A 24,600-nucleotide genomic window follows, 5' to 3' on the forward strand; every position below is an offset into this window, starting at 1 on the left:
ATGTTTACCGTTGAATCTGTGTTCTCTCTCTCCTTGAATGTCTCTATATTTGTTCTTGAGCATGTCTAATGCACACTACTCTCCTGTCATTACTTTGTCCCTCTTCACATGTTGTCACATCTCTCTCAATTCAATAGCTTTATTAGCATGACCATAGTTACAGGTAATTGCTAAAGCTCTGTATAGTTGCAACATCTATACACAAATATATACATATAAACAAACTGCTAAGAATTCAAATGTCCTTTTTCCGCGGTACTCACTATGGCCCGTGTTATTTGCCTGCACTTGATTTGTCATCTCTTTTTTAAAAATGTTCTTCCCTCACTTTATCTTCTCTTCACGTGAAGCTCTCCTCTCCTCAGCTGGTGTAGTAGTTAGGCACGCTAACGCTAGCTATATAAATATGACGCTCTATGTATTAAAACAAAACGTACCTTCTTATATCTTTCTCCACTTAAATGAACTTTCTTTCCTCTCGATTTCCATCACTCTTGTTCGTTCCACGTAGCGCGCCCCCTAGAGGCCTGGAGCAATTCCGGAATGTTTTTTTTGTATGTGTTTTGGGATTTGTACGTGCTTTGGACTTTGCATATCATTTTGGTATTTGCAGCGTTTTTTTGTTGCGTTTGTTTTCGGGGTTTGTGTGTTGTATTTAGTTTGCAACATTTCTGTAAATGCAGCGTTTTTCTGTTGTATTTGTTTTCAGGGTTTGTTTGTTTTTCATTTCATTATTTGCAGCTGTTTCCTGCTTATGTATGCGTTTTGGGCCGTTGTTCCGCGTTTGCACCTGCCGGCCACCGTAAGAAAGCAATGCACGTTTACTCGCGTGCGCGGTGTGTTTGTTTTACAAAAAATGGCGAAGCAAATTAAGTTGTTTGACTGTGGGGTAAAAAGTTCTGCCAACCCGTCAACATCTCAAACGAATGTTCAAAGTGATTCAACAGATGAAGCGCAAGGTGAACCCGAACGAAAAGCAAAGAGGAATGTTGTCCATTCACTTCGGGTAAAAGTTCCTTCAAAATAAGAGTCCCAATCTTATTACTACCAAAATAAAAGTGCAAAACGAAACTTTACCATAGAAAATATTGGCACAAAATTATAATCACTTCTATAAAAAAGTAACACATTTTAAATATAGTTAGACATATTAAAGGTAATTTACACTATTAATAATTCTTAACTGTGAATGGTTTTCATTTATTTAACATTAGAAATGTATTAGTCTGGCCAATCCAAGACTTCAATGCTGAAGGGCCAATGGATCTATGGTGGGGGACAGCACAAAGGTCAAGAAAATCCACCTTTGAAGGGGAGACAACGGATGACCAAGAAACTAGTGACTTGCTCAATTCATTTGTGAGGGATCTGTGAAGAACATGACAGCAGCTGCACTATTGGTATTTTGTATACCAGCAATTGAAGGTGGACAAGTTTACTACCACTTAAGTTTCAAATAATTGTGTTCATTACTTATTGTAAAGCATTTGAACATTCTTTTGTATCACATGTTCATTATTAAGTTGATGTATAACTGTATAGTATCTTAATTATTTAAAATATAAGGTGTCTAAAAATGGCAACCATATTTTCAGTTTTGGCAACCAAAAGCTGATGCCTTGTTGCCAGCCTGGCAACCACTTTTAAAAGTTAGCGTTGAGCCCTGTGTCTGTATAGGCCGTTGTTGTGAGTGTGTACGGTCGGAGCATATACAACGTTAGCTTAGCCAATCTCCATTCAGAAAGCATGCATTTTAAAAGGTTTTTCGCCTGCCGTCTTGTCTGCAGACTTGTCAAAGCATTAATTCATGGTTTTTACTAACCGGTATCAGTATGTTGTTACTTCGGGCATAATTTTGAAACGCGTATTACAATTAAATCACGGTCAAATATGTTCATCTTGTTGTAGCCCCCTTGCCAGCGATTCTCTCTCTAGTTTAGCATACTCAGCCCGACTTAGCCTGGTTGTTGGCCCGGAAAGAACCTCGATTTTATGGGGCCAGAAAATCTGCAAATAGTACCCGCTAGCCGGTACTACACTAAGTGGAAACGCAACCAAAAACGGGCCCCACACGGCTCTGCACGCTTAAAGCGAGCCCCGCGCTGTAGTGGAAATGTGCCATTAGTGCCTCCTGCAGACATCCTGCTGAATACACGACCCAGTCTCACGGCATTTCGTGTAATAGTCACGAAATAAATGTAATCTATTGATTCGTGTTCACCAACACGATTTCCCCATTTTGTTCGTGTCACACAGAACGGTTATGAAAGAAATGTATTTCTATTGGTAGTAGCCTATGTTTCGTGCCTGCCTGAAATCGTGTTGGTGAACACGAATCAATAGATTCATTTCGTGACTATAAAACGACATGCCGTGAGACTGGGTTGGTTTTGCAAGACCAGAGATGTAGTTCATTGAGTGGTTTCACACAAAAAAAAAGTTACATCACAGTTTTTACGGCAACATTTTTTTTTATTACTTACATTTTCTTTTAAAATTGACGAACATCATATGTGTAATTCGTGGCACAATTCAAAAGGAATCGAAAGAAAATTCACACCATTGACTTCAATACATAATTTTTCCGAAATAAGGTCCCGTGGAGGTCCACCGGAAAGGGAGGGACTTCGGCTCTCTACAAGGCTACAATAGAGGGGTATGAGCAGTATAAGGCATGGCTACAATGGGTGATCTGTTTGGTATTTTAAGCAAAAAACTTCACAGACATGTTTTATATAGGTATGGCCCTACAATATATTTTTCAAATATAGCATAATAGGTCCACTTTAATAAAGTAAATACATTGAGACATTTTAAGATTTTTGGTAGCAACCAACATGCAGCCAAAGGATTTATATAAACAATAAGCTGAGGTCTGTTGTTTTAGTCCACTTCCTCAATAGTGGGGCCCTTGGAGTTGCCTCCTGCCCCGCTGCCGCAGCTTCCTGACGGTGCTGCTCCCTGGTACAACTTGGTGACAACTGGCTTGAACGCTTTCTCTAGTTCTTTCTGCTGATGCTCATACTCGTCTTTCTCTGCCATCTGGTTGTTCTCCAGCCAGGAGATTGCCTTGTTGCACTTGTCAATGACCATCTTTTTATCCTCCTCGCTAATCTTTCCTTTCACGTTCTCGTCCTCCACACTGTTCTTCATTTGGTAGGCGTATGACTCTAGTGAGTTCTTTGCTGTAACCCTCTCCCTCTGCATGTCGTCCTCAGCCTTGTACTTTTCTGAGTCTTGTACCATCCGCTCTATGTCCTCTTTGCTGAGGCGACCCTTGTCGTTGGTGATGGTAATTTTGTTTTCTTTCCCGGTGCTTTTGTCAACAGCTGACACATTCAAAATGCCATTTGCATCAATGTCAAAAGTCACCTCCACCTGTGGTACACCTCGTGGAGCGGGGGGGATACCTGTGAGCTCAAATTTGCCCAGGAGGTTGTTGTCCTTTGTCATGGCTCTCTCCCCTTCATACACCTGAATGAGCACACCTGGCTGATTGTCCGAAAAGGTGGAGAAGATCTGCGTCTGTTTGGAGGGGATGGTGGTGTTACGTTTGATGAGAGGTGTCATCACTCCACCTGCCGTCTCAATGCCCAGAGACAGGGGAGCCACGTCAAGCAGCAGCAGATCTTGGACGTTCTCTGATGTGTCGCCCATGAGGATAGCAGCCTGGACCGCTGCGCCGTACGCCACAGCTTCATCTGGGTTGATGCTCTTGTTCAGTTCTCTACCATTGAAAAAGTCTTGCAAGAGCTTCTGGATTTTGGGAATTCTTGTGGAGCCACCAACCAAGACGATTTCATGGATCTTGGACTTATCCAGCTTGGCATCTTGCAGGGCCTTCTCGACTGGGTCCAGTGTTCCCCTGAAGAGCTCAGAGTTAAGCTCCTCAAAGCGAGCCCTTGTGATAGAGGTGTAGAAGTCAATGCCCTCAAACAGAGAGTCGATCTCGATGCTGGCCTGGGTGCTGGAGGACAGGGTTCTCTTTGCCCTCTCACAAGCTGTGCGCAGTCTCCTCACCGCTCTCTTGTTTTGGCTAATGTCCTTCTTATTTTTCCTTTTAAATTCCTCCATAAAGTGGTTGACCATCCGGTTGTCGAAGTCTTCCCCGCCCAGGTGAGTGTCTCCTGCAGTGGATTTAACCTCAAAGATGCCGTCCTCAATGGTCAGGATGGACACGTCAAAGGTGCCTCCACCGAGATCAAAGATGAGGACATTGCGCTCTCCTCTTTTTCCTTTATCCAGACCATAGGCGATGGCTGCTGCTGTGGGCTCGTTGATGATCCTGAGGACATTCAGTCCAGAGATCGCACCGGCGTCCTTGGTGGCCTGCCTCTGAGAGTCGTTGAAATATGCTGGGACTGTGATGACTGCATTTGACACCTTCTGTCCCAGGTAGGCCTCTGAGATTTCCTTCATTTTAACCAGAACCATGGAGGAGATTTCCTCTGGGAAGAAGGACTTGGTCTCCCCTTTATACTCAACCTGGACCTTGGGCTTTCCGTTATCGCTGATCACCTTGAAAGGCCATAATTTCATGTCGGACTGGACAACAGAATCGTTAAACTTTCTCCCAATAAGACGTTTGGCATCAAAGACTGTGTTGACCGGGTTCATGGCAACCTGGTTTTTGGCAGCATCTCCAATGAGCCTCTCTGTGTCTGTAAAGGCCACGTAGCTGGGAGAGGTCCTGTTGCCCTGGTCGTTGGCGATGATCTCCACCTTGCCATGCTGGAACACCCCGACACACGAATAGGTGGTGCCCAGATCAATGCCAATAGATACTCCCTTAGGTGAGGACATTATGATTCTTGCTTAGAGTTCCTAGGATGAAAAAGGAGAACATTACATTTCATGTTCTAATGTTACACGAGAGCTCCGATTACTGCAACCTAATATTATTCAAAATTACTGGTTCACCAATGTATTGTTGTCTTTCTTGTTATAAGAGAGACCTACAGTATATTAAGCGAACAGTTAAAAATAGAAACTCTGACTAACATTATCATTAGTAATTCAATGCTAAGGGCACCATCCCATGGCACACTTCAAATCGAATCTCTTTGCTCTACAACAGAAGTAACAAATATATATCTTATAAATCGTATATATCAATGGAAAATATAATGATCAAAGTATTGCCTAAATATTTTCTAGTTTGAAATTGTCCCAAACCAAACTCAACATCATTACTAATGAAGAAATTGTAAGACATTTTCTAGAATCAACTGTTTCTCTGAACTGGGAAATTAACTTTTATTATACACGCATAAAAAAAAAAAACACAATACAGAGCAAAGTTGATGGGTTAGTAAAGCCGAATATGAATACATTATATAATAAGTAATGTACTACAAAAGTTGATCAAAAATAATGCCTGAGGAAAACCCCCTTAACCATCAGATGTTATAACATTAGATAGACAACAGTGAGGTTACCATTATATTAATTTAACCACAGATAATTTGCTACTTACTTTCAGCGATGAGCCTGTCGCGTCTTAAAGATTCTGAAGGATCTTAGCAGTCTCCTTAAAAAGTTCCCTTTGTAGCAACTTTTGCCTCGGTAGTCTTCTTAAACTAATGCCCAAACTGAGTCAGGCCTATTGCTTTTATAGTCGTAGCTACGTTTCCAGAAGCTACTAGTCCCCCTCCCTACTCCTCCAAGTTCAGTGAGTCATCTGGTAATATTAGCAGGTGGTGCAGCTGGCTGGTGCGAGAGAGCCGGTGAATGTTCCAGAGCGGGACAGCAGTGTGACGCTCGGCCAGCATGGCTGACAGCGGGGGAACACAATGTGGACACTGTAGCAGTAAGGCACATTGAAAGGAGGTATGTGGAAGTGTTAACAGGCATGAATACATCGAATTTATCCTCTAAAATAAATAAAAGTAGGTACTATACCTACCCAAACACTCATCTAAAGAGGCTTATTCTATTCAGTTTGCTTAGTATAAACACATGTTACTTTTTTCTGTTAAAAGAACTTGTTTTATTGCTGATTTAATGCATTCTTTTACATAGTATACACTTGTGCATTTTGATTACATGGAATTTTACGTATAGGTGATCCTGTTCAAATTAAGACAGCAACAATCATATGGCAAACATAAAAGTCTAATATTTTTCTCAACACGGCTTATACATAAGAGTGACAGTTAATACCAGAAGCAGTGGAAGGAAGACATTAAATGTGGTTTTACAAAGAGGAATGTTCATTTAATTAAGGTCAGTGCTGAGATTTAAGTGTTGTTAATGATTTAAAAAGGCACATTCATGCCATGGCCATTAAGGTATTATCCAGTCAAAACACTTTAGAACTGACCACGCTGCTCATGATTGAGACAGATCTCAGCTGGGCTTTGAGCGAATGGAAACTTAGAAGTAAATGTAGAAAGATAAACTGGTTTTAAAATGTTTCACTCCTCAACCTTCTCAATACTTCCTTTTTAGGAATACATACTGTTATCTTTATGAAAACATCCTAATCTGTTACATCAAACATCCCTTTGGTTTGAATGTACTGTGTTGGGTTGAGTGCCAACACCAAGAGTCAGGAATTCAAAAAGCACTTAATAAACTCTTATAATAAACCACAAGTGCTATAATTCATCACTGTATTTGTGGCTGTGACTGGATGATACCTTTTAGGGCATGTATGCAGATACCATTCAATGACATTATTAAAACACATGTAAAACAAACGTTTCTATAATAATGTACATAGAAACGCAGAGATTGTTTTTGGCTCAGTCCAAATCCTGGTTAGTGGAATGTACTAATAAAATCTTAATGTTATTGATGGACAAAACAAATCTGTATCTGTTGCATTCATACGGCCATCATTTGGCACTGTGCGTAAATAGGATAAACAAACAAATCAATAATCTAGAAACAGAAGCAGTAGCAACTAAATAAGTACATACACATTAAAGCATGCAAGCAGGCTTTTCCTTTAAACACCTGACAATACATATAAAATGGTAGTTGGTTATACATCGTATGTTTCCTACATGTCTTATTGTTTTAAATGTATTATATTAACACTATTTCTGAAGTGCTATTAATAAGTTACATTCAGCATAATTAAAATAATTCCTCCATTTTGTAGCAATTTAGAAAATAAAATAGATATCTCTGTGTATCCCAGGAGAACTATGTGTTGAGGGTCACAGCATCGGACACTGTCATTAATACCTGTGAACAAAAAAACAACGTTATAGTTCCTGAGAACACATCATAAATGTTAGCAATCAAATATAGCATTATACGATTAAACCTACCTGTAGTAATTGGGTTTAAAGGGGCCGTTCTTGTTGAGGCCCATGTACTTGGCCTGCTCATCAGAGAGCTCTGTCAGGTGGGCATCAAAGTTAGGAAGATGCAAACTGGCCACATACTCATCTGAAGGAAACATACACATAGAAATCCACAAGGTCAGGGAAATACTTGTTAATGTGTATATCTTTTTTAGCACACACGGTGGTGTCATTTCAAGTCACAAGGTGGCAACAACAAGCAAAAAAGTGGCTGAAGATTTTCTTTAAACTAATGTTCTGAATCAGCTATTCTGGTATGTCTGGTAATCTAGGGGGCTGCAGAGCTACTGCCAAATGGTTAGATTACATTACAAAAATGTATTTTAAGATGGAAAATAGGGTAGTTATAATGTTCTTAAGAACAAATTCAAGTGCATACATTCAATGACCAGTTTCATTTGAGTATGGTGAGAAAATATCACAGTGAATTTATTAAACTTGGATTCATAATGACCGACAGTGATGAAATAGGGTAAGCAGATTATTTACTTTAGTCATTAAAGCCGACAGTGGAAAAACACAGATTTACAGCTCAGTTTATTATTTCTTCTTTTGTTTTTATCGTGTTGACATTTTTTCCTTCTCATTTATTTAGTAAGGTAGGCCTCTTAAAATGTTGTAACAATATGAAACAGCATTAGGTTGCAACATTTTTTAAACCAACATGATAATTGTTATACTAAATAAATTGTAAGCAAACATCTAAAGCAAAGCAAATGTATATAGCTTACCCATCTTCTTGGGCAGGAGATACACATCCTGTTTGTAACGGCCCTCTGGAGCGTTGAACAACTCAATCAGGGCCAGGGCCTGCACAAAACACAGAGCACACATCCGTAAGACTCCCAATGAGTTACAGGGGACTACAAAGGAGTGAGTGAAGGTCTCCACAGAGAGCAAACTACTCGCCTGGGTCGTGGCAGTGATGGACAACACAAACGTAGGCACTGTGGAGCAGCTCAGGTTTAAGAGACGGCCCTGAGAAATAACAAATTACAAACATAAACGGCACTGTAGAAATTGAGTCAAAAGTGACACATTATTAGGAGATAACATGATAGCATGCTGTATGAACACAGAGCACACAGTATCAATTGGCTGGCTTACAGTGAGACACCTGTAGGCCTCTTTATACTTGAATACCCCACAAGGAGAAATTAACCAAGAGGTTTATTTATTTAATTTATTAAATTACCCGTCCCCTTGTGTGTTATGAAGGTTTTTATGCATGTAAACGGTGTGCAGAGTCAAAACCCTCAAAGTACACCCTGTAGCGAGTAAAACTCTAACACAGAAAATACCTCCCCAAAACGCCTCGTTGGTGAAACGTCATCATCCATTTGATTCTTCCGGGTACGAGATTACATAAGCACGTACCCGGAACTAAATGGACCAATCCGTGGAGCCGCTACGTTACGTCCGCGGAGCCGTTACGTTAAGCCCCCGCTAATTGGTCCAAATTGACCAATCCACGGACTTCCTCACACACACACACACAGTGCAAGCAGCTCTGCTGATTTCTCCTCCCTGTGCAGGCTGATAACAGACCGTTGGGATCGCGGCAAAATTCTCTCTGCAGACCCATTCTCAGCGTTTATCAACCTTTTTCTTACTCAATATCAAGCCACACTTATTGCTTTTACTTCGGCTGTGACTTTGTGTGTGCTCAGGGTGAGTTTGGCTGTGTATCGCTAAACAAGGAAACAATACCTCCACGGAGCTCAGCGCGATTCACAACGTCCCGACCAATCAGAGCACACTGTGCTCACAGGGAGGGTGGGGCTGGAGCTATTGGAGCTACAACGAGCCGTTAAAGGCAGAGAGTGAAATTCAGTGAATACACGTCGTTTACAGAGATGCTGTTTGAGAAACCAATGTGAGTTTGGAAAATTGCACAATATAAATCTATTCTAGTAGACCTCAACAATGGAATTATGATCAGTGGAAACGGCCATGACATGTCTCCTTTAAGATTGAACCCTACATGCGAGACAACCATCAGTTTAATGAGAATCTGCACATTAGTATTAAATGACCACAATATTTCAGAACAGAAATGCTTCCGAGCTTGGGGTAAATACAACATGTGTTCTGAGTTTTTGGCCGAAGAGTTTGGTTTTAAAAGCCATTAGGTGTGATCAAACTGATCTAAAGACGTGAAGGCACACAGTTTTGTAAGTAGGGCTGCAGAGGGACATTACCTCTGCGAGTAGCACTACCCTCTTCCCATCGGGCCAGATGATGTGGTCAACCTGAGAGCGGACCCTCTCCCAGGTCAGCTCAGGGCTGCGCAGACTCGCCTGGAAGATATGACAGATTGATAAGAATAAAAGGTCAAAGAACAATGCGAGAGGATTTTAAGCAACACAAAAGGTGATATTTATTTAATAGAATGTGGAATAACATTTATTTAGAGAAAACCATATGTACCAAACATCAAGATAATTCAAACAAAGCAGAGCAGAACATAAAAGCAAAAGATGGAAACAAAAAAGAAGAAATCTATCCCGTAGCATTGAGTTCAAAATAAAAAGAGGAACTGAGAATGCATGTTCGTCACAGAGAGGGGATATTTAGAGAAGTTGCTCCTTGAAAGGAGGCATGCTGGATCTCTAAATTGGGCATCTTAAGCCCTGGAAAGTTAAAAGAGGAATTTGAAAAGATGCCATATTAACATAATAACAGGATTTGGAACAGTTGGAGATGTCCATAAGGGTTTACTGTGTTAAGATTAACCATAAACATCTGTATACTGTGTTTGGAGAAATGCAGAAATGTGTTTGTTTTGTTGTGTTAATATGCTATTTATATTTTCAGTGATGATCATAATATATACTATTTCATCTATCTACGTTTGATCAGTACTGTATATGAGGCAACCAGAAACAGCATTGATAAAGGAAAGAAAGCCAAAAAACAGTTGTGTGACGTGTTGTCATTTTTTGCATTGAAGCTCACACTGAAACTAAATAAACACATTACCACATCAATCTCAGTATTGGAGTGTCCCATATTGCAGACGATGCAGCCATTCTTCATCCGGTCGAGCTGTTCTCTGGTGACCACATTCTTGTTTCCTATTCAAAATAAACCAAGAATAACAATAATGTACTATGTAAACAGAGTCACTGAGACAGAACAAGTGAGATAAAGTCATGTCTGCACAGTTTCAGAGTGCTTCTCTTTCTGTTATAAGAATGGATTTACAGCTGTATGGGAATTGTGATTACAGCCATCTGAAAAATACGCAGATCCGAGTATTTAGCAGTCAGCTGTAAGGTCTGTTTTGGACCGAGAGACCTCTAATGGCATATTGAATATTTGCTGGAAACATTGTGATTATCAAAGCAGAAGTAATGAGTGTCTCTGCATGGGGTACAGTACCAGTGCAGGTTATCACCACGTCCATCTGCCGGATGACTTCACTCAGCTTGACCACTCGGAAGCCGTCCATGCTGTGTGGATACACATATGGAGGTATTTCATTACTTTAAGCAGCACAAACATAGTTAAAATGACATGAAACCAACAGTTATCTATTTTACCACATGGAAACACTGGAGCACAACATGGAGCAGTGTTGTTAGTGACTCACCATCCCTGCAGGGCACAGATGGGGTCAATCTCTGTGATGCACACAATGGCTCCGAGGGCCTTTAGAGCAGTGCAGCAGCCTTTTCCAACCTACACACAGGACAGCGCAATAGTTATCTATACATAATACATTGAACAATTCTGCTGCTGAAATGTAGTCATTCCATGAAAAGTGAATGTTTTAAAGCCTGAAATCAAAGATTCACCTCTCCATAACCACACACGACAACTTGTTTGCCTCCAAACATTATGTCCGTGGTCCTCTTCAAGCTGGAAAAGAAAAAATGACACACTTGTATCCATCTGCACGACTCAGAACAGAGATTTTTGTTTTGAAAATAATAGCTGGCTTTCTAAATGATGTAATTCTCCTCACCCGTCCAGGATAGATTCACGGCAGCAGTATAGGTTGTCAAATTTCTGCTTGGTGACAGAGTCGTTCACATTCATGGCAGGGACACACAGCTTTCCGGCCTTAGACAACTGGTACAATCTGATAGGACACATAAGGAGACACATTCAGGCACACACATGCATATATCCACTCATAAAGTGAGCTGCAGCCCTGTGTGACCTTATGCTTTCTTCAGTGCCTCAGTAATTGATTCCATTGAGACTCGTACATGCACAGCTGCTGTGACCTGCACTCCACCTCTGTGTGTTCCTTAAATAGGCAGAAGTCAAATCTGGCAAGTAACCTTATCACTCTACAGCATCAGTGTGTATTAATATTACTGTAACTTATATAATTGCTTGGGCTGTTTGCGCTGACTCGGTATGCATCATTCATCAAGGTGCTTTGGTTGCTTCCAGCTCAGCGCCATCTAGCTGACAAAATGATGTGAAGACCTCACAAAACAGGATTTTTTAAGCAGCTTCATACTTTTAAAAGAACAGTGCATCAACAGTGTTTGTACTGAGTTTGAATATCTTTGCTCATTAGGTAAAAAAGTAGTCAATATTTATAACTCCACCAAGGCCAAATCATATGCGCCCAAAGTGAAATGCATCACTTAAAAAAGCTGCTAAATTATGTAGTGAGTAACATTGTGAAAATTCATGACAACTGTTTGTGATATTAAAAGTAACTCCTTGTAATTGCATAGTTATTCATGAAGTTTTTACATTTGTATTACCACCTTCTTTAGTTTGTTGTAATGGGACACAATATCAATAAGAAATAACTCCCAGGTTTGGATGGATGCTAATAACTTAAAAAATATTGCCACAGTCTTTATTATTTAAAGTCCATTACGGGATGTTATAAGCTAGGCCACAGATGTCAATGTTGTGATTTCTAGCTAGCTAAAAGATAAATGCTTTATATCTCGAAATGTTATGCCATTACTGTATCAATCATTATGCAACGATACACCCATTATGTTACATAGATTAGTCACTTTGTCTCAAATGGTGTCCAAAACGACAAACAACTGTCATATGGTATATGTTAAATTCCTTCTTTTAAAACCCCCAAATTCAATCAATCAAGCCCTATTTTACCTGTGCACTCCAGTGACACTCTCCTCCACGATGCCCCGGACCTTCTTGAAGACGCTGGGATACTTCTTGTAGACCCAGTGGGTTAAGTCTCCGCCATCGTCCAAGATCTGAGAAAAATCATAGGAGAGTTAACTGCACGAAAAACAAACACAGCAATCTATAGCACAGTAGCGCACATAGACTGTTATCTTCTTATCTGTTCTGATAATTGTTGTTCAAATTTGACATGGGATTGACAAATTGATACCATGTTAGCCTGCCAACCCTCCGTGTTGACACAGCGATCGATGCACCACCAGAAGTCGTCCTCTGACTCACCCTTCCACGCAAACACAGGTACGCCTGCAGGGAACAAAGCACACACCTAATGGAAAAGACAGCAGAGCAGGGGAGGGCTGGCCCGCTGCATGAGCAACAGCTCCATTAGAGGAACATTACACAGTGACACACACGCACACGGGTTGCTTTACCAGCATTGGGCTTTGCACTTTACTCTAACACAAACACTGAAAATAAACGCGGTTGTGATAAAGTATGTATCAGTGTAAAGGCATGGGTGTGTGTGTATATAAAGATGTTTACTTGTATTATGTACAATTGTGTATAGCTACATTTGTAATTTATATTAATGTAAATCTAAGTTAACTGTTGTCATAAATGCTGATTTACTCAAACTGAGGATCTTACCTGTTTCAGCGAGAGCAGCGGCCACCTCATTCTGAGTGGAGTAGATGTTGCAGGCAGTCCAGCGGCACTGAGCCCCGAGGGCAATCAGGGTCTCAATCAGGACCTACACAAAGAAAGGGAATAGGCTGTTAGGTAAAGAAGAGAAGGACAGAGTAATCACAGTGATCTGCAGCGAACAGAATAAGAGGACATACCGCGGTCTGAGCAGTGATGTGGGTGCAGCCGACTATCTTCGCCCCAGCCAATGGCTTCTCCCCCTGGGCTCGCTTCCTCAAGGAGATAAGGGCAGACATGTCTGGAGAGGAACAGAATGGGCATCAGCTTAGTGGAAGCTGGAAGGATGTAAAGGTCAGGTTTTGTTTTGGGAAAGACAAGAGTGATTTTGAACACACGAATAAGCCCTTTCTGCGAGGTGGATGTGCAGTAAATGGCTATAAAATGGAGACTGATTAAATAACAATGTCAACAACAGCTGTTTTCGCACTGGCTTAGAGCCTGAAGTTCTCAACAAGTACACACCCCTACGTCACTCACAAGAGCAGAGTAAACAGTTAGAGAGACAAGTTTGCAGACTGAGAATATACAATAAATAAAAACACCAGAGATGGAAGAAGCCGTAAAAGGAGAAAATAAGTAAGACAAATATAGAAAAGGAAGAAAGAGCTACGATCACATTTCATGAATTATATTGACAGTGTCCTCGGCCTTAGGTCATACATTTGAAATAAGGAGGAGAGGACGAAATAGTGTCAAAGCAGCAAAACAGATGCCATGTGATACCTATCTGGGAACAACAGGTAACACAAAGCTCTCTTTGTATAGATGGTAATGTTAGCAAGCATCTTAGCCAACTGTATCACAATTATATCACAAAAATAAATACTTTCCACATTGATACAGCTTGCACATGAGTAAAAGGAATTCCATAGAAGACCAACAACACCCACCTTCTTTGCTAAAAAGGTTTAAATTCATTTAAAAAAGCATAATCTCTGAAACACGAGTGTGCCTGTACTGTCAGATATACCTTGTTCTGCAATTTCAATTTCACGGCGGCCAAATTCGGCCTGCTTGATGTTCTTCACACAGAAGTCGCTGCTGCCCTGGGTGTTGACCTGGGCCTTGTCCCGGGGGGAGGTCTCATCATCGGAGCTGTCAGTGTAGGACGCAGCTATGAAATGGAGAACACAGAAGGTCACTATTGTGGAAAACCTTTCAAAAGACCCAATTATGAAATATATACTTCAAACCCATTGTGTCTCCGGTGGTGCTTGTGTTTATAAGTGTACTGTATGTGTTTATCTTCTAGAGACTGTAAACTCACAAAATGAACAACAAGAATTGTAACCAGGACACATACTAAAAAGATGATTTCACAGTTGTAAAATCAATGCTGTTACAAAATTGGTTTAAACCCTGTTTGGTATTTCTTTATTGGCCCATTTATTTGATTGTATATGTGCTATTTGGCAAATATGTTGCTTCATTTGTGAATAGGAGTAGATACATCCAGAAGATGATACAAGGACTTTCTTACAAACTATTACTATGATGAGTATTTTGTGAGTAGAGCGGGTACAAAGATCTATCCTCTCAAGAGCCAACATGAATGCCCACTGTCGGTGAAACAACTCAGGAAATGTAGGGAAACCTTTAGATGTGCAGTACCTGAGCTGTAGCTGTCAGTAGATGACTGAGAGATGGAGCGAGAGAGGGAGCGGCGGCCCGCCTTGGTGGGGTACTTGCTGAACTCTTGCTTGTCCTCAGTGTTTGCAAACTGGATCTGGAGGGAACCAGAAAAGAATGCACAACATAAACATAAAATGCAAACAAAATCGAGACATTACTGACTTTGGGACTTTTATTCTGTCTGTATGCACTGATTAATTGTAAGGGCGAGGAAGAGCAAGTACCATCATCGTCACAAAGAACACAGAATTTATTTTTAACGCTTAAGGTCATTAGTTCATTATTTTACTGATGGCCTATTTTGCGCTCTCAGCCAGTAAAACTGTGCTTTCTGAGGTAATTTAGCTGAGTCTGTTACAGTAAATCACAGGTGGATCGAGAAAAAGGGAGCCGATGTCTATTTTTAGATGCTCCCTCCTGCTCTGTGATTTATGCTTTGTTCAGAAACAGAGGCCTCATTTGTTGGTGTGGACCATCGTGTCAAACCAACCCTTCAACGCGCCTAGATCAAAGACCTGGAAACACATGAAGTACATCAGCACACAGCTAGCTTTGCTATTCTTCAGCCCTTAACATAAAGTCTTTGAGGGGCTATTTTACCAAGCCACAAAGTTGATAAATGTTTAAAATGTTCTATTATTCACCATTTAAATACAGCACTTGTGTGTGAGTAATTAAGTTATGTCAGGCTACAATTATACTTAGAAACCTGACGAACCCACTAATGGCGCGTTTCCACTGCAGCGGGGTAGCCCCGTTTAAGCGTCCCTAAGCGTCCTCGCTCTGGCCTCGGGCTGCCTCGCTGGCCGGCCCAGGCCGTGGCGCATTTCCATTATAGTTTAGGACCTGGGCTAGCAACGCAGTGTAGGCGGGGCGATCAGCTTTTTGGCGGGCTTTTTGGGCGGAGCGACGCTGAGATAAAACTGCAGTGGCGTCATCTTCAATGCGACACAACTCACACACAACAATGGAGGATATGGAAGCGATCGTGTACTTGTTTCTTGGTGTGTGTTTTACATTTCTCGTTGTTCCGTCGAGCTCCCGCTGGATTTTATCATCCCCAATGAGATGAAGGAACGTCATCACCTCCTCGGTCGACCACGGTGTGCTTTTCTTAGAAGTAGCCATTTTTGTAGCTCCTCCGTTTACAAAATGCTGTGTATAAAAATGCAGCAAGCTTGTTTCTAGATATATATATGCGACGCTAGGGATGAACTCGCGCGCAATCTTGTGACGATTCTCTCTGACCAATCAGCAGTCGAGAGTGTCGACGTCACTAGTTCAGCCCTGGCTCTGGTCTGAGGGAACCACGATTTTATGAGGCCGGAAAAAGAGGGAAAAAGTACCCGCTGGCCGGTACTAGGCTATATGGAAACGCCACCAAAAACCGGCCTGGCCGCTTGAGGACGGTTAAGGACGCTTAAACGGGGCTACCCGCTGCAGTGGAAACGCGCCATAAGTGTCCTTTTAACACCCTGAAACACTAACATGCAGATAGTTGTCAACAGTAGACACCTAACCCTCATGTCCTTTAGTAAACTGGGTCACTTGGGACAAAGAAGACTGACTCACTAGAGCAATCAAACTACATCGATCTTGTCAATAATAACAAATGTAGAGGAGTCACAAACAAATTAAATACAGAAATACTCTATTTACACAGAAGTATAAACCCTGGTGGGCTGTGGATTCTATTTTGCACCTGGAATTGTAAACGAACAGGCCTGGAGGTAAGAGACGTCAAGGGTAGATGAGTTGCTCAGCATTTTACTGAAATAAGAATTATGAAGCAGAGTTTTTGAGCTTTGAACCTCAGAAATGTCCTTTAGTTTTAGACCCTCTGTCTGGCATTGACTTAAATCATTGATCTGTTCCATAAAACCCCATGACATCTGGACAACACTGTTATCTGAGCAATGCCGGACTTCCAACAGGCCTTAACAGTTATTTTTCAATATTTCGGATACACATTTTGTTTTCCTTCTTGAATGAGAAATAACTGGAAATCTTTTGGCGTACATTTGAAGAATATGAATATGTTTACATTATTCATATGCTTTTATAAGTTAAAGACTTTAAAAGCCACTGAAATTCATATAAAGTACCTTTTTGAAATGGATTTCACCAGTGCATGGTTTTAGTCAATATCTGTGCTTTTCATACCTTTCTACAGAGTTTTCAAATGTATATGATCAGTAAACGTTGCCATTAAGTTAAAGGAGCTTTGATTGTTTCGAAAAAGTGCCATTGTATCTTCTTGTGATTTGTATCTACATGTATCTTATCCAAAAGGCACCTGAAAGAAACTCTGTTTGACTTCAGGAAGCTATCAACCCTTTTTTATTTACTTCTACATAACTTTGTCGTCTTCCTTAAACATCTACCCTATCTCCTTTCAAAGATCTTTGTAATTGAGACACTATGGAGGGATTTCCTTGTTCTCTTATTTTCAATGTCCATAGAATGTGTTTGGACTCAAAACTAACGTGCCTGCCAGCAGAGTTGACACAACACACAGATGATAAATCCAGGAAGACACAAATGCCAGACTAAACAGAGAGTTGGGTAACATTTGAGTAGGATGTGCATATACGGACATCAGCCCACAGCAATCTCCTATAGGTGAAGCCTAGTGTTAATGATAATGACCTTGAAGAGTAATGACAGGAATTATTTACACTGTCAGACACATCACACTAAGAGGAGTTTAAACTCACAGATGGGTGAAACATGACTCAGTTTCCTGGTAGTCACAAGGAAGCAGAGGCTAATGTGAGGGGTTAATGAGTCCAACAACAAAAAAATCACTTGTGATACTTAAAGAAAATACCTCAATCATTATATCGCCTTATTGTCAAAAATGTCACCTATAATTTGAAAAGAATTGCATGGTTACGGCCGTGCAATTGATTTTAAATAAAGTAACTGTAGCAGAAATAGCTAAAACAGTAACACCTTCCACATCTACTGTCAATATAACGAAACTCAAGAAGCTTGTGAGACAGTGCGAACTGAAGAGGTCTCTGCATGTCTGTGTTTTCACAATTGAGAGTTTGCTCTGTCTCACACACTTGCAAAATAGTTCTTTTTTGTTTGTTTTGCATCAGTTTCTGCACTGTCTTTTAAATGTCGACATGTTCCGCCAAATTGATAGACATCAAAATCAGAGAAAGCTTTTCTTATGGTTACAGCACTAATGAAAACAAGAGGTTAATCTGATTAATGATTAAGACAGCATTCTGTTTCTGCTACTGTCCAAGAGTAAACGACACCAGAGGTGAGCTCTTTGAAAATTGTCAGCCTTTTGAGGAGAACACTGAACTTCTCCAGCTCAACATTTTTGTTGCAAGTAAAAGAGAAAACACTTCCGTGTGGTCTGCATTGTTGCATAAGACAAAGATTTGTTTTACATAACTGTAAAAACAGGAACACTTATTATGACATGGAAAAGTTATTGTGGCACATCTGTGTGTGGGATATTCTGTATCTTTAAGAAGTAAATGTGCTGGATGAGGAGCGACTCACCCTTTCTCTCCCGTGCCCATGTTTGTTTGCCATGGCTGCCAGTACCTCTGCAGTTTTCCAGCCTACTTGCCTGTGTCCTCTGTGTGATGGTACTAGGTGTCCCTGATGCTATTATCCCAGAACACTCCCAGGCCGAGCCAGGGGGAGGTTCCCACCTATTACTGTGATTTCTAATGGCCAACCTGGAGAGAGAGAGGCCTGGAGAGAAGGGCTCTCTCTCTCTCTCTCTCTCTCGCTCTCTCTCTGCTACTACATTTGGAACACTAAATGAAATGGGATTGACAGGAACGATTAAACCCTTTTTCCATTAGCCTCCTGCTGCATCAATAAGCGGCCCATCCACTCCCTCCTGCAGCTAAAAATACCAATTCTCTCTCAGATAGCCAGCCAGGTCACAGACTTAAGCTGTAATGGGACTGTCAGCGGGGGGGGGGGTGTAGAGAGTTCAATGTGGGCATGGCATAAGGTGACATTACCTTCTTACCACTTGTGCTCTACACAGCACCATTTAACTGAGAGTCATTGCATTCTAATACTGTAAATCTCTGTATACTGACATGTCATTGGTCATGTTCAAAATGAAGACATAAGGCCTTTACCATTGAGTAAAAGGGGTATGCAGAGAGAAAGGCATTGAAGGTCCTCAGACTGCTCTTCCTTTGGTCTGCAAAGACGCCTGTTTAGATGTATGCATCCATGACGGATTACTGTGTTGTGAAAAAAACCTGCAGTGCACTAATCCCTCCACAGTTTGACGTATTATCATGGACCTACATCTTCAATGAATATGTACAGATGTTTAATATAAACAGGGAAGGGCACCCTATATTCTACAATATCAATGTCATTTTGTTCCTAAAGTTGGTAAAAGAGAAGCCAGAATATTGGTGACAAATAGCCTACTGTAGTTAAGTTAAAAAGATGCTTTTAAAATACCAAAAAGCACTACTGAGAACACAGTCTGAAAATGGTGGAACTAGTCAGTATGGATGTGTTATATTTCTCAGCTTATGGTGACTTTTCCCTCAATGTTAATGTGGGGTCCCACTCTGGTACAAACACAGTACTTTACTTGTGTGGAAGACTGAGTTGGAAAACTGGAAAGAAAGCGTTGTCAATATTGTCAATTGTATTTTGTAATAGACTGACTTAAAGCGCACTGAGGTTTTTAATCCAAAAGGTGTGAGGCTAAGGCAGCGTTTCTCAAAGTGTGGGGCGCGCCCCACTGGTGGGGCGCAGAGATGGACGTGATGAACGGGAGATTATTATTATTTATTTATTTTTGGACCTCAGGCCGGAATTGATCCTGGGTCCTCGCGGGCGGTAGTGGACTGTTACCGCCGGAGATTCGCAACGGGGGGTGTTTGTGGCACCGGCGCTGTGAAAGGTTCCACGGCGCCCACCTATGCCAGAACACACACACACACGTTTGCAGTCGGAGAAAGAAGAAAGCAATGTGGGAGCGGTACCTCACCACTTTCCTAAGGAGAGGTTTAAAAAACCGTGACACTTTTCGAAATCCCGTTTTGTGTCCCCCCACTTTTACAAATAGGCCTATGTTTATTATTATTTTTTACGCAAGCTGTCATCGCCCAAGGAGGAGCACACAGCTGCGAGAAGAGAGAGAGAGAGAGAGAGAGAAAAACAGGAAGAAGACAGAGAGAGAGAGAGAGAGAGAAGAGAGAGAGAGAGAGAGAGGAGAGAGAGAGAGAGAGAGAGAGAGAGACGGATAGAGATGAGGATCGAGAGAGGACTTTTTATCTATTTACTATAGGCCTAGTTGTAAAAAACATAAATTAAGAAATAATTCCTCCAATGTGTACTATATGACAGGTAAAAAAGAAAAAAAAACTGTTAAAAGTGATTAGTTAAATATGCATAAAATAAAAAGAAAGAATGCTAACTAGGAAACATAAGATATAACCAAAGTTTGAAATGATTTGTTATTAGTTGTGATCATATTCTGAAGATGTTTGGATTATTGAAAAGTATACAGCTCCCTTGAGTGTAGAGAGCTGTATCCAGAAATGCACTCTGTGCTCAGATTGATGCATTTAACTTCAACATTTAAAAGAAAATCTTCCAACAGCACACAAAGGTTAAAGGCAAGCATATAATAATGTTAACATTTGCTAAATATATATATATATATATATATACATATACATAAAAAAACAAAAAAGAGGAGTAAAAGTAGCTCACGACTTGTTTTATTTCTTTTGAAAGTAGCTCTCATCCTAAAAAAGGTTGGAGACCCCTGTTATAGAACAATACATTTGACAATTTTAAGCTTGGCCTACCATTTTATTGGAGCGATGAGGAACAGGTGGGGCTTGAAAAGGCCCACCTGTTCAAAGTGGGGAATGAAAAGGTTGAGAACCACTGGGCTAATGTGAGTCCATTTCTTTTTATAACATAAACTGGACATATCCATCCATCCATCCATCTTCTCCCGCTTATCCGTGGTCGGGTCGCGGGGGTAGCAGTTCCAGCAGAGAGCCCCAAACTTTCTTTTCCCTGGCGACATCAACCAGCTCTGACTGGGGGATCCCAAGGCGCTCCCAGGCCAGCGAAGAGATATAATCCCTCCACCTGGTCCTAGGTCTACCCCTTGGTCTCTTCCCAGCTGGACGTGCCTGGAACACCTCCCTAGGGAGGCGCCCAGGTGGGCATCCTAACTAGGTGCCCGAACCACCTCAACTGGCTCCTTTCGACGCGAAGGAGGAGCGGCCTCAACTCCGAGTCCCTCCCTGATGACCGAACTTCTCACCTTATCCTAAGGGAGACACCAGCCACCATGTGGAGAAAACCCATCTCGCCGCTGTATCCGCGATCTCGTTCTTTCGGTCATGACCCATCCTTCATGACCATAGGTGAGGGTAGGAACGAAAATGGCCCGGTAGACAGAGAGCTTTGCCTTCTGGCTCAGCTCCCTTTTCGTCACAACGGTGCGGTAAAGCGACTGCAGTACCGCTCGCGCTGCTCCGATTCTCCGGCCCATCTCACGCTCCATTGTTCCCTCACTCGAGAACAAGACCCCGAGATACTTGAACTCCTTCACTTGGGGTAAGGACTCATTCCCTACTTGGAGTGGACAGTCCATCGGTTTCCTGCTGAGAACCATGGCCTCAGATTTGGAGGTGCTGATCCTCATCCATATCTATGTTTAAACTGCCGGAGGGAAGGAAAATCTAATTTGACCTTCACGAAACACTGCCATAATGTTGGCAGACAAACAAGATGAGATAGTGGCGGATATGTTTGAGAATGTATGTAAAACAGCCCCCCAGGGATCAGATAGAAATGATGATGATGCATGAACAGATTCACAGAGAATGAGTCCTGATCCCAGGGGGCGTGTTGTGTAACAGATTCAGAAAGAGTGGAGGAAGAGTAGTGGCGTTTGATTTGCCCACCCACACACACACTCATTTCAGCATTGATTGTTTTTGTTCGTGGCACCTCTCACTAGATAATGTGACTAGGCACCAGCCTCATAACTTCAACAGACATCTAACTTTTCTTTTTATTTGTGATACTCGCAGGGATTTTAAATAATCTTATCTAGTTTCCCAATCATTTTCAGTATTTGTTTTACATATTCATTTTTTCCAGGCAAACAGGTGGCTCGGCTTGACTCTGGGCTCTCACGTTTATTCATAACACACTGCTTTGTTTTTCATAAGCGGAGCACACATTCCTACCATCCAATATGTTTTCAATCAGGCTCCCCGAGGTGAGTGCGGTCCACACAGTATTGCCTCGACAGACAGGGGGTCTGAGCTGATATTCTGAAGTCTGTGAGCCCCGCTGCTGGGAAAATAAATTCTTTATTATGCTCATTATTTTGTAAATTTGTTGACATACTTCTACTTTGATTCAATCATTTCACAAAGTCAGCTTTACAAGAAGTATCATTGTGTATAATGTATTCTATGTATTTTAGCAGCTCCTAACTGTATTTTGTCAATGTTCTTACATTTTGTTTTACACTGGGTTGTCAGAATGACAAAGAAATACTCAATTTCATGTTATGTAATGGAAAATAAAGTATGCTTATGTTATTTATTTAATCTATTATCCCTACTGACTGACAAATAAATGGTCCATTACTAGTCAAATTCAGATTGGTGAAGCTCATATTTTGTAGTTTTGTTGAGAATGTCCGATATTTTCGTATCCATGGTGATTTTTAAGACTTTGTTTGTTAGTTTATCTAACAGGAACCAGATAAACGTTGATAGGACAGAAGAACTAGGTCATATAAGAGCAAAGCTGTTTTACAGGCCCCATGTTTGTTCCTCAGGAATTAACTTAAACATTACTGTCTTAGTCACAATGGTGCCGTTTGCTTGTGATTCGTTGACTTCCTCTGCCACTGCAGTGTTCCTGTGCTGGCACGTGTCATCATGAGATTTACCCACTTACCCACATTTCATAATTCTGCAATACTTGTGACTAATTTATGCACAAATCCAAACAACAGCTTTTGTTACTCACAGCCAAAAAGTCAATGACTCACGTTAATCCTCCTAACACTAATAAACAATGTATTCAAAAGAGGTGCTAGATCAGTTGTGTCCAACACAAAGCGGCACAGTAAGGAGGACAGGTGTCATAAGGTCACCTTGAAGGTAGAACATTCTTTTTTGACATGGCAAATTTAAGAATGCTGAGTATAATGGAGCCTTCACTTATTTGTTCCATGTTTACCCTCTGCCTGTTGCCAGCATTTACACAGCGTGGTAGATCTGAAAGCAGCACCTCAAGGGAGTCTTTCTTATAGATGATTGTGCTGTGTAACAGCCAAGAAATTCAAGGCGATTTCTCATATGCGCACTTTGAGCTGCTAAAACATTTCTATCATGCTGTTCTTATTCCTAACAATGATGATGTCAACACATATTCCTGCGAATGACGACATAAGGATGAGTTCACTAAGTATAGATACCATTTTGTTATTAAAAATGGAATTTCCACCACCTGCTATTCCTGGAGGATTGAGATTATTCTGAAGGCAAAGCCAACACAGCATTTAATACCACTTGTGTTGCGTGCTTCAGACCCCTGTCTAAACCTGTTAGGGCATTTATGACTTTACTTTGCAGAGGCCTTAGGTGAGAGGTTTAAGAGCTCAACTTGGCTTTTAGTTGTTTCCTGCCCACAGGATGTTGGCATGATGCAGACATTCTGATATAAATAAACAGGAAAGCATTTTTTTTCTAATCTTGATGAAAGCTACTTTAAAAGTATATGGTTTAGTACTCAAATACTGAAAGCACCTGAAAAACAGCGAAGCAAAGCCTTTGTTTCTGTGCACTAACTTCTCTAGATGCTTAGTAAAATCTGACTGATATAAATGGGAACATTTAACTTGTTAGCAGCCTGTCATGGGGTGGAGGGAGCCCTCAGTGTGACACCGCAGCATTGCATGCAACATTTCTGTCTCTTATGAGTGCATAACTCAACAAACGGTACATTTCCTGGCCTTGCTGCACGCTAGTACTTCACTGCAGTGAGATGCGTACCTCCTCACATGTGTCTGCCTACAGTGCTCAGTCTCTTTGCCCAGAGGCACTGAGTGATGGCGAGCATCTCGTTTCTTACCTTTTTGACGGATTTCAGAGTGGGCACCGCGGTGAACGCTGCGGAGGGCATCTCCCCGACGTTCATGTTCACATCGCTGCTGTTCTTGCTCACAGTCATCGCTGAATATTTCTCTGCTACGTTTTCGGTCTCTTTGACATATTTCGTGGCTTGTTTCACCTCGGCCTTGCTGTCTACAACCGAGTCGGTCATTGTTGCATGCAAGAGATGTGGAGACTGAGAAATAAACGTGATTCAGTTAGCGCTAGCTTTGTCCGTCGTCTTCTTGCTCTCTCTTCGTTAAGCTTCGAGGCTTAAAATGACCGAACCGTCGCTGAAGCACTTCCACTACACCGTCAGTGCAGAGCAATAATTAGCCAACTTTGAACAGAGATTAACCCGTTTTCTACCTTCTCTACAGTCTAAAAGAGCGGAATGAACACTTGTTTCTGTCCTCCAGGTCTGCTGTCATCCACAGACAGCAACCTCTCGGAGGGGAGGGGGCGGTGAGGCTGTCATCTGAACCAGAAGCGTGTGGGCGGTGCGGAGCAAAATGCAGAAGTAACGACTGACGCTGGTTTCAAGAGCAGCGCTATCTTGGGTTAATTGGACTGCATTTATTTGTTTCTACTTGTGAGTCGGTGCAAGTGTAACCTTTATGTTCTGTTTCAATAGCTGATGTTTTTAAATGACCCTGGCT

At 41.4% G+C, this 24,600-nt stretch overlaps 2 protein-coding genes across 4 annotated transcripts; both read right to left on the reverse strand.

Annotated features, from left to right (window-relative positions):
• Positions 1–2,451: 2,451 nt before the first annotated feature.
• hspa1b (heat shock protein family A (Hsp70) member 1B) lies at positions 2,452–5,760 on the reverse strand. Its single transcript, XM_034209279.1, has 2 exons — positions 5,477–5,760; positions 2,452–4,824 (listed from the first exon to the last, which is right to left on the reverse strand). The coding sequence occupies exon 2, from the start codon at positions 4,801–4,803 to the stop codon at positions 2,884–2,886; it is 1,920 nt and encodes a 639-aa protein (XP_034065170.1). The 5' UTR covers positions 4,804–4,824; positions 5,477–5,760; the 3' UTR covers positions 2,452–2,883.
• A 205-nt stretch (positions 5,761–5,965) lies between these two features.
• ahcyl1 (adenosylhomocysteinase-like 1) lies at positions 5,966–24,502 on the reverse strand. 3 transcript variants are annotated; one of them, XM_034209280.1, is made up of 17 exons: positions 23,922–24,459; positions 14,769–14,883; positions 14,128–14,271; positions 13,295–13,395; positions 13,101–13,203; positions 12,661–12,755; positions 12,414–12,520; positions 11,287–11,403; positions 11,117–11,180; positions 10,912–11,000; positions 10,701–10,771; positions 10,299–10,393; positions 9,518–9,616; positions 8,226–8,294; positions 8,048–8,126; positions 7,281–7,401; positions 5,966–7,194 (listed from the first exon to the last, which is right to left on the reverse strand). In XM_034209280.1, exons 1-17 carry the CDS (start codon positions 24,111–24,113, stop codon positions 7,188–7,190), a joined length of 1,668 nt encoding a protein of 555 aa, XP_034065171.1. In that variant the 5' UTR covers positions 24,114–24,459; the 3' UTR covers positions 5,966–7,187. The 3 variants fall into 3 exon arrangements, with proteins under 3 accessions (XP_034065171.1, XP_034065174.1, XP_034065173.1); XM_034209283.1 differs by lacking the exon at positions 23,922–24,459 and adding an exon at positions 18,315–18,401; XM_034209282.1 differs by lacking the exon at positions 5,966–7,194 and having other exon boundaries at positions 7,277–7,401; positions 23,922–24,502.
• Between the last annotated feature and the right edge of the window lie 98 nt (positions 24,503–24,600).

The sequence above is a fragment of the Gymnodraco acuticeps genome, unplaced genomic scaffold, assembly GCF_902827175.1.
Source record: "Gymnodraco acuticeps unplaced genomic scaffold, fGymAcu1.1, whole genome shotgun sequence".
In the NCBI taxonomy this organism is placed as follows: domain Eukaryota; kingdom Metazoa; phylum Chordata; class Actinopteri; order Perciformes; family Bathydraconidae; genus Gymnodraco; species Gymnodraco acuticeps.

What these genes read in the sequence shown, in the direction of transcription:
- hspa1b (XM_034209279.1), bottom strand. Translation starts at nt 4,803, where the DNA reads ATGTCCTCACCTAAGGGAGTATCTATTGGCATTGATCTGGGCACCACC.
- ahcyl1 (XM_034209280.1), bottom strand. Translation starts at nt 24,113, where the DNA reads ATGACCGACTCGGTTGTAGACAGCAAGGCCGAGGTGAAACAAGCCACG. An exon ending in ACATCACTGCTCAGACCGCG is followed by an intron (nt 13,204 to 13,294) that starts GTATGTCCTCTT and finishes TTCTTTGTGTAG; the next exon opens with GTCCTGATTGAGACCCTGAT. An exon ending in GGGTAGTGCTACTCGCAGAG is followed by an intron (nt 8,295 to 9,517) that starts GTAATGTCCCTC and finishes GTTATTTCTCAG; the next exon opens with GGCCGTCTCTTAAACCTGAG.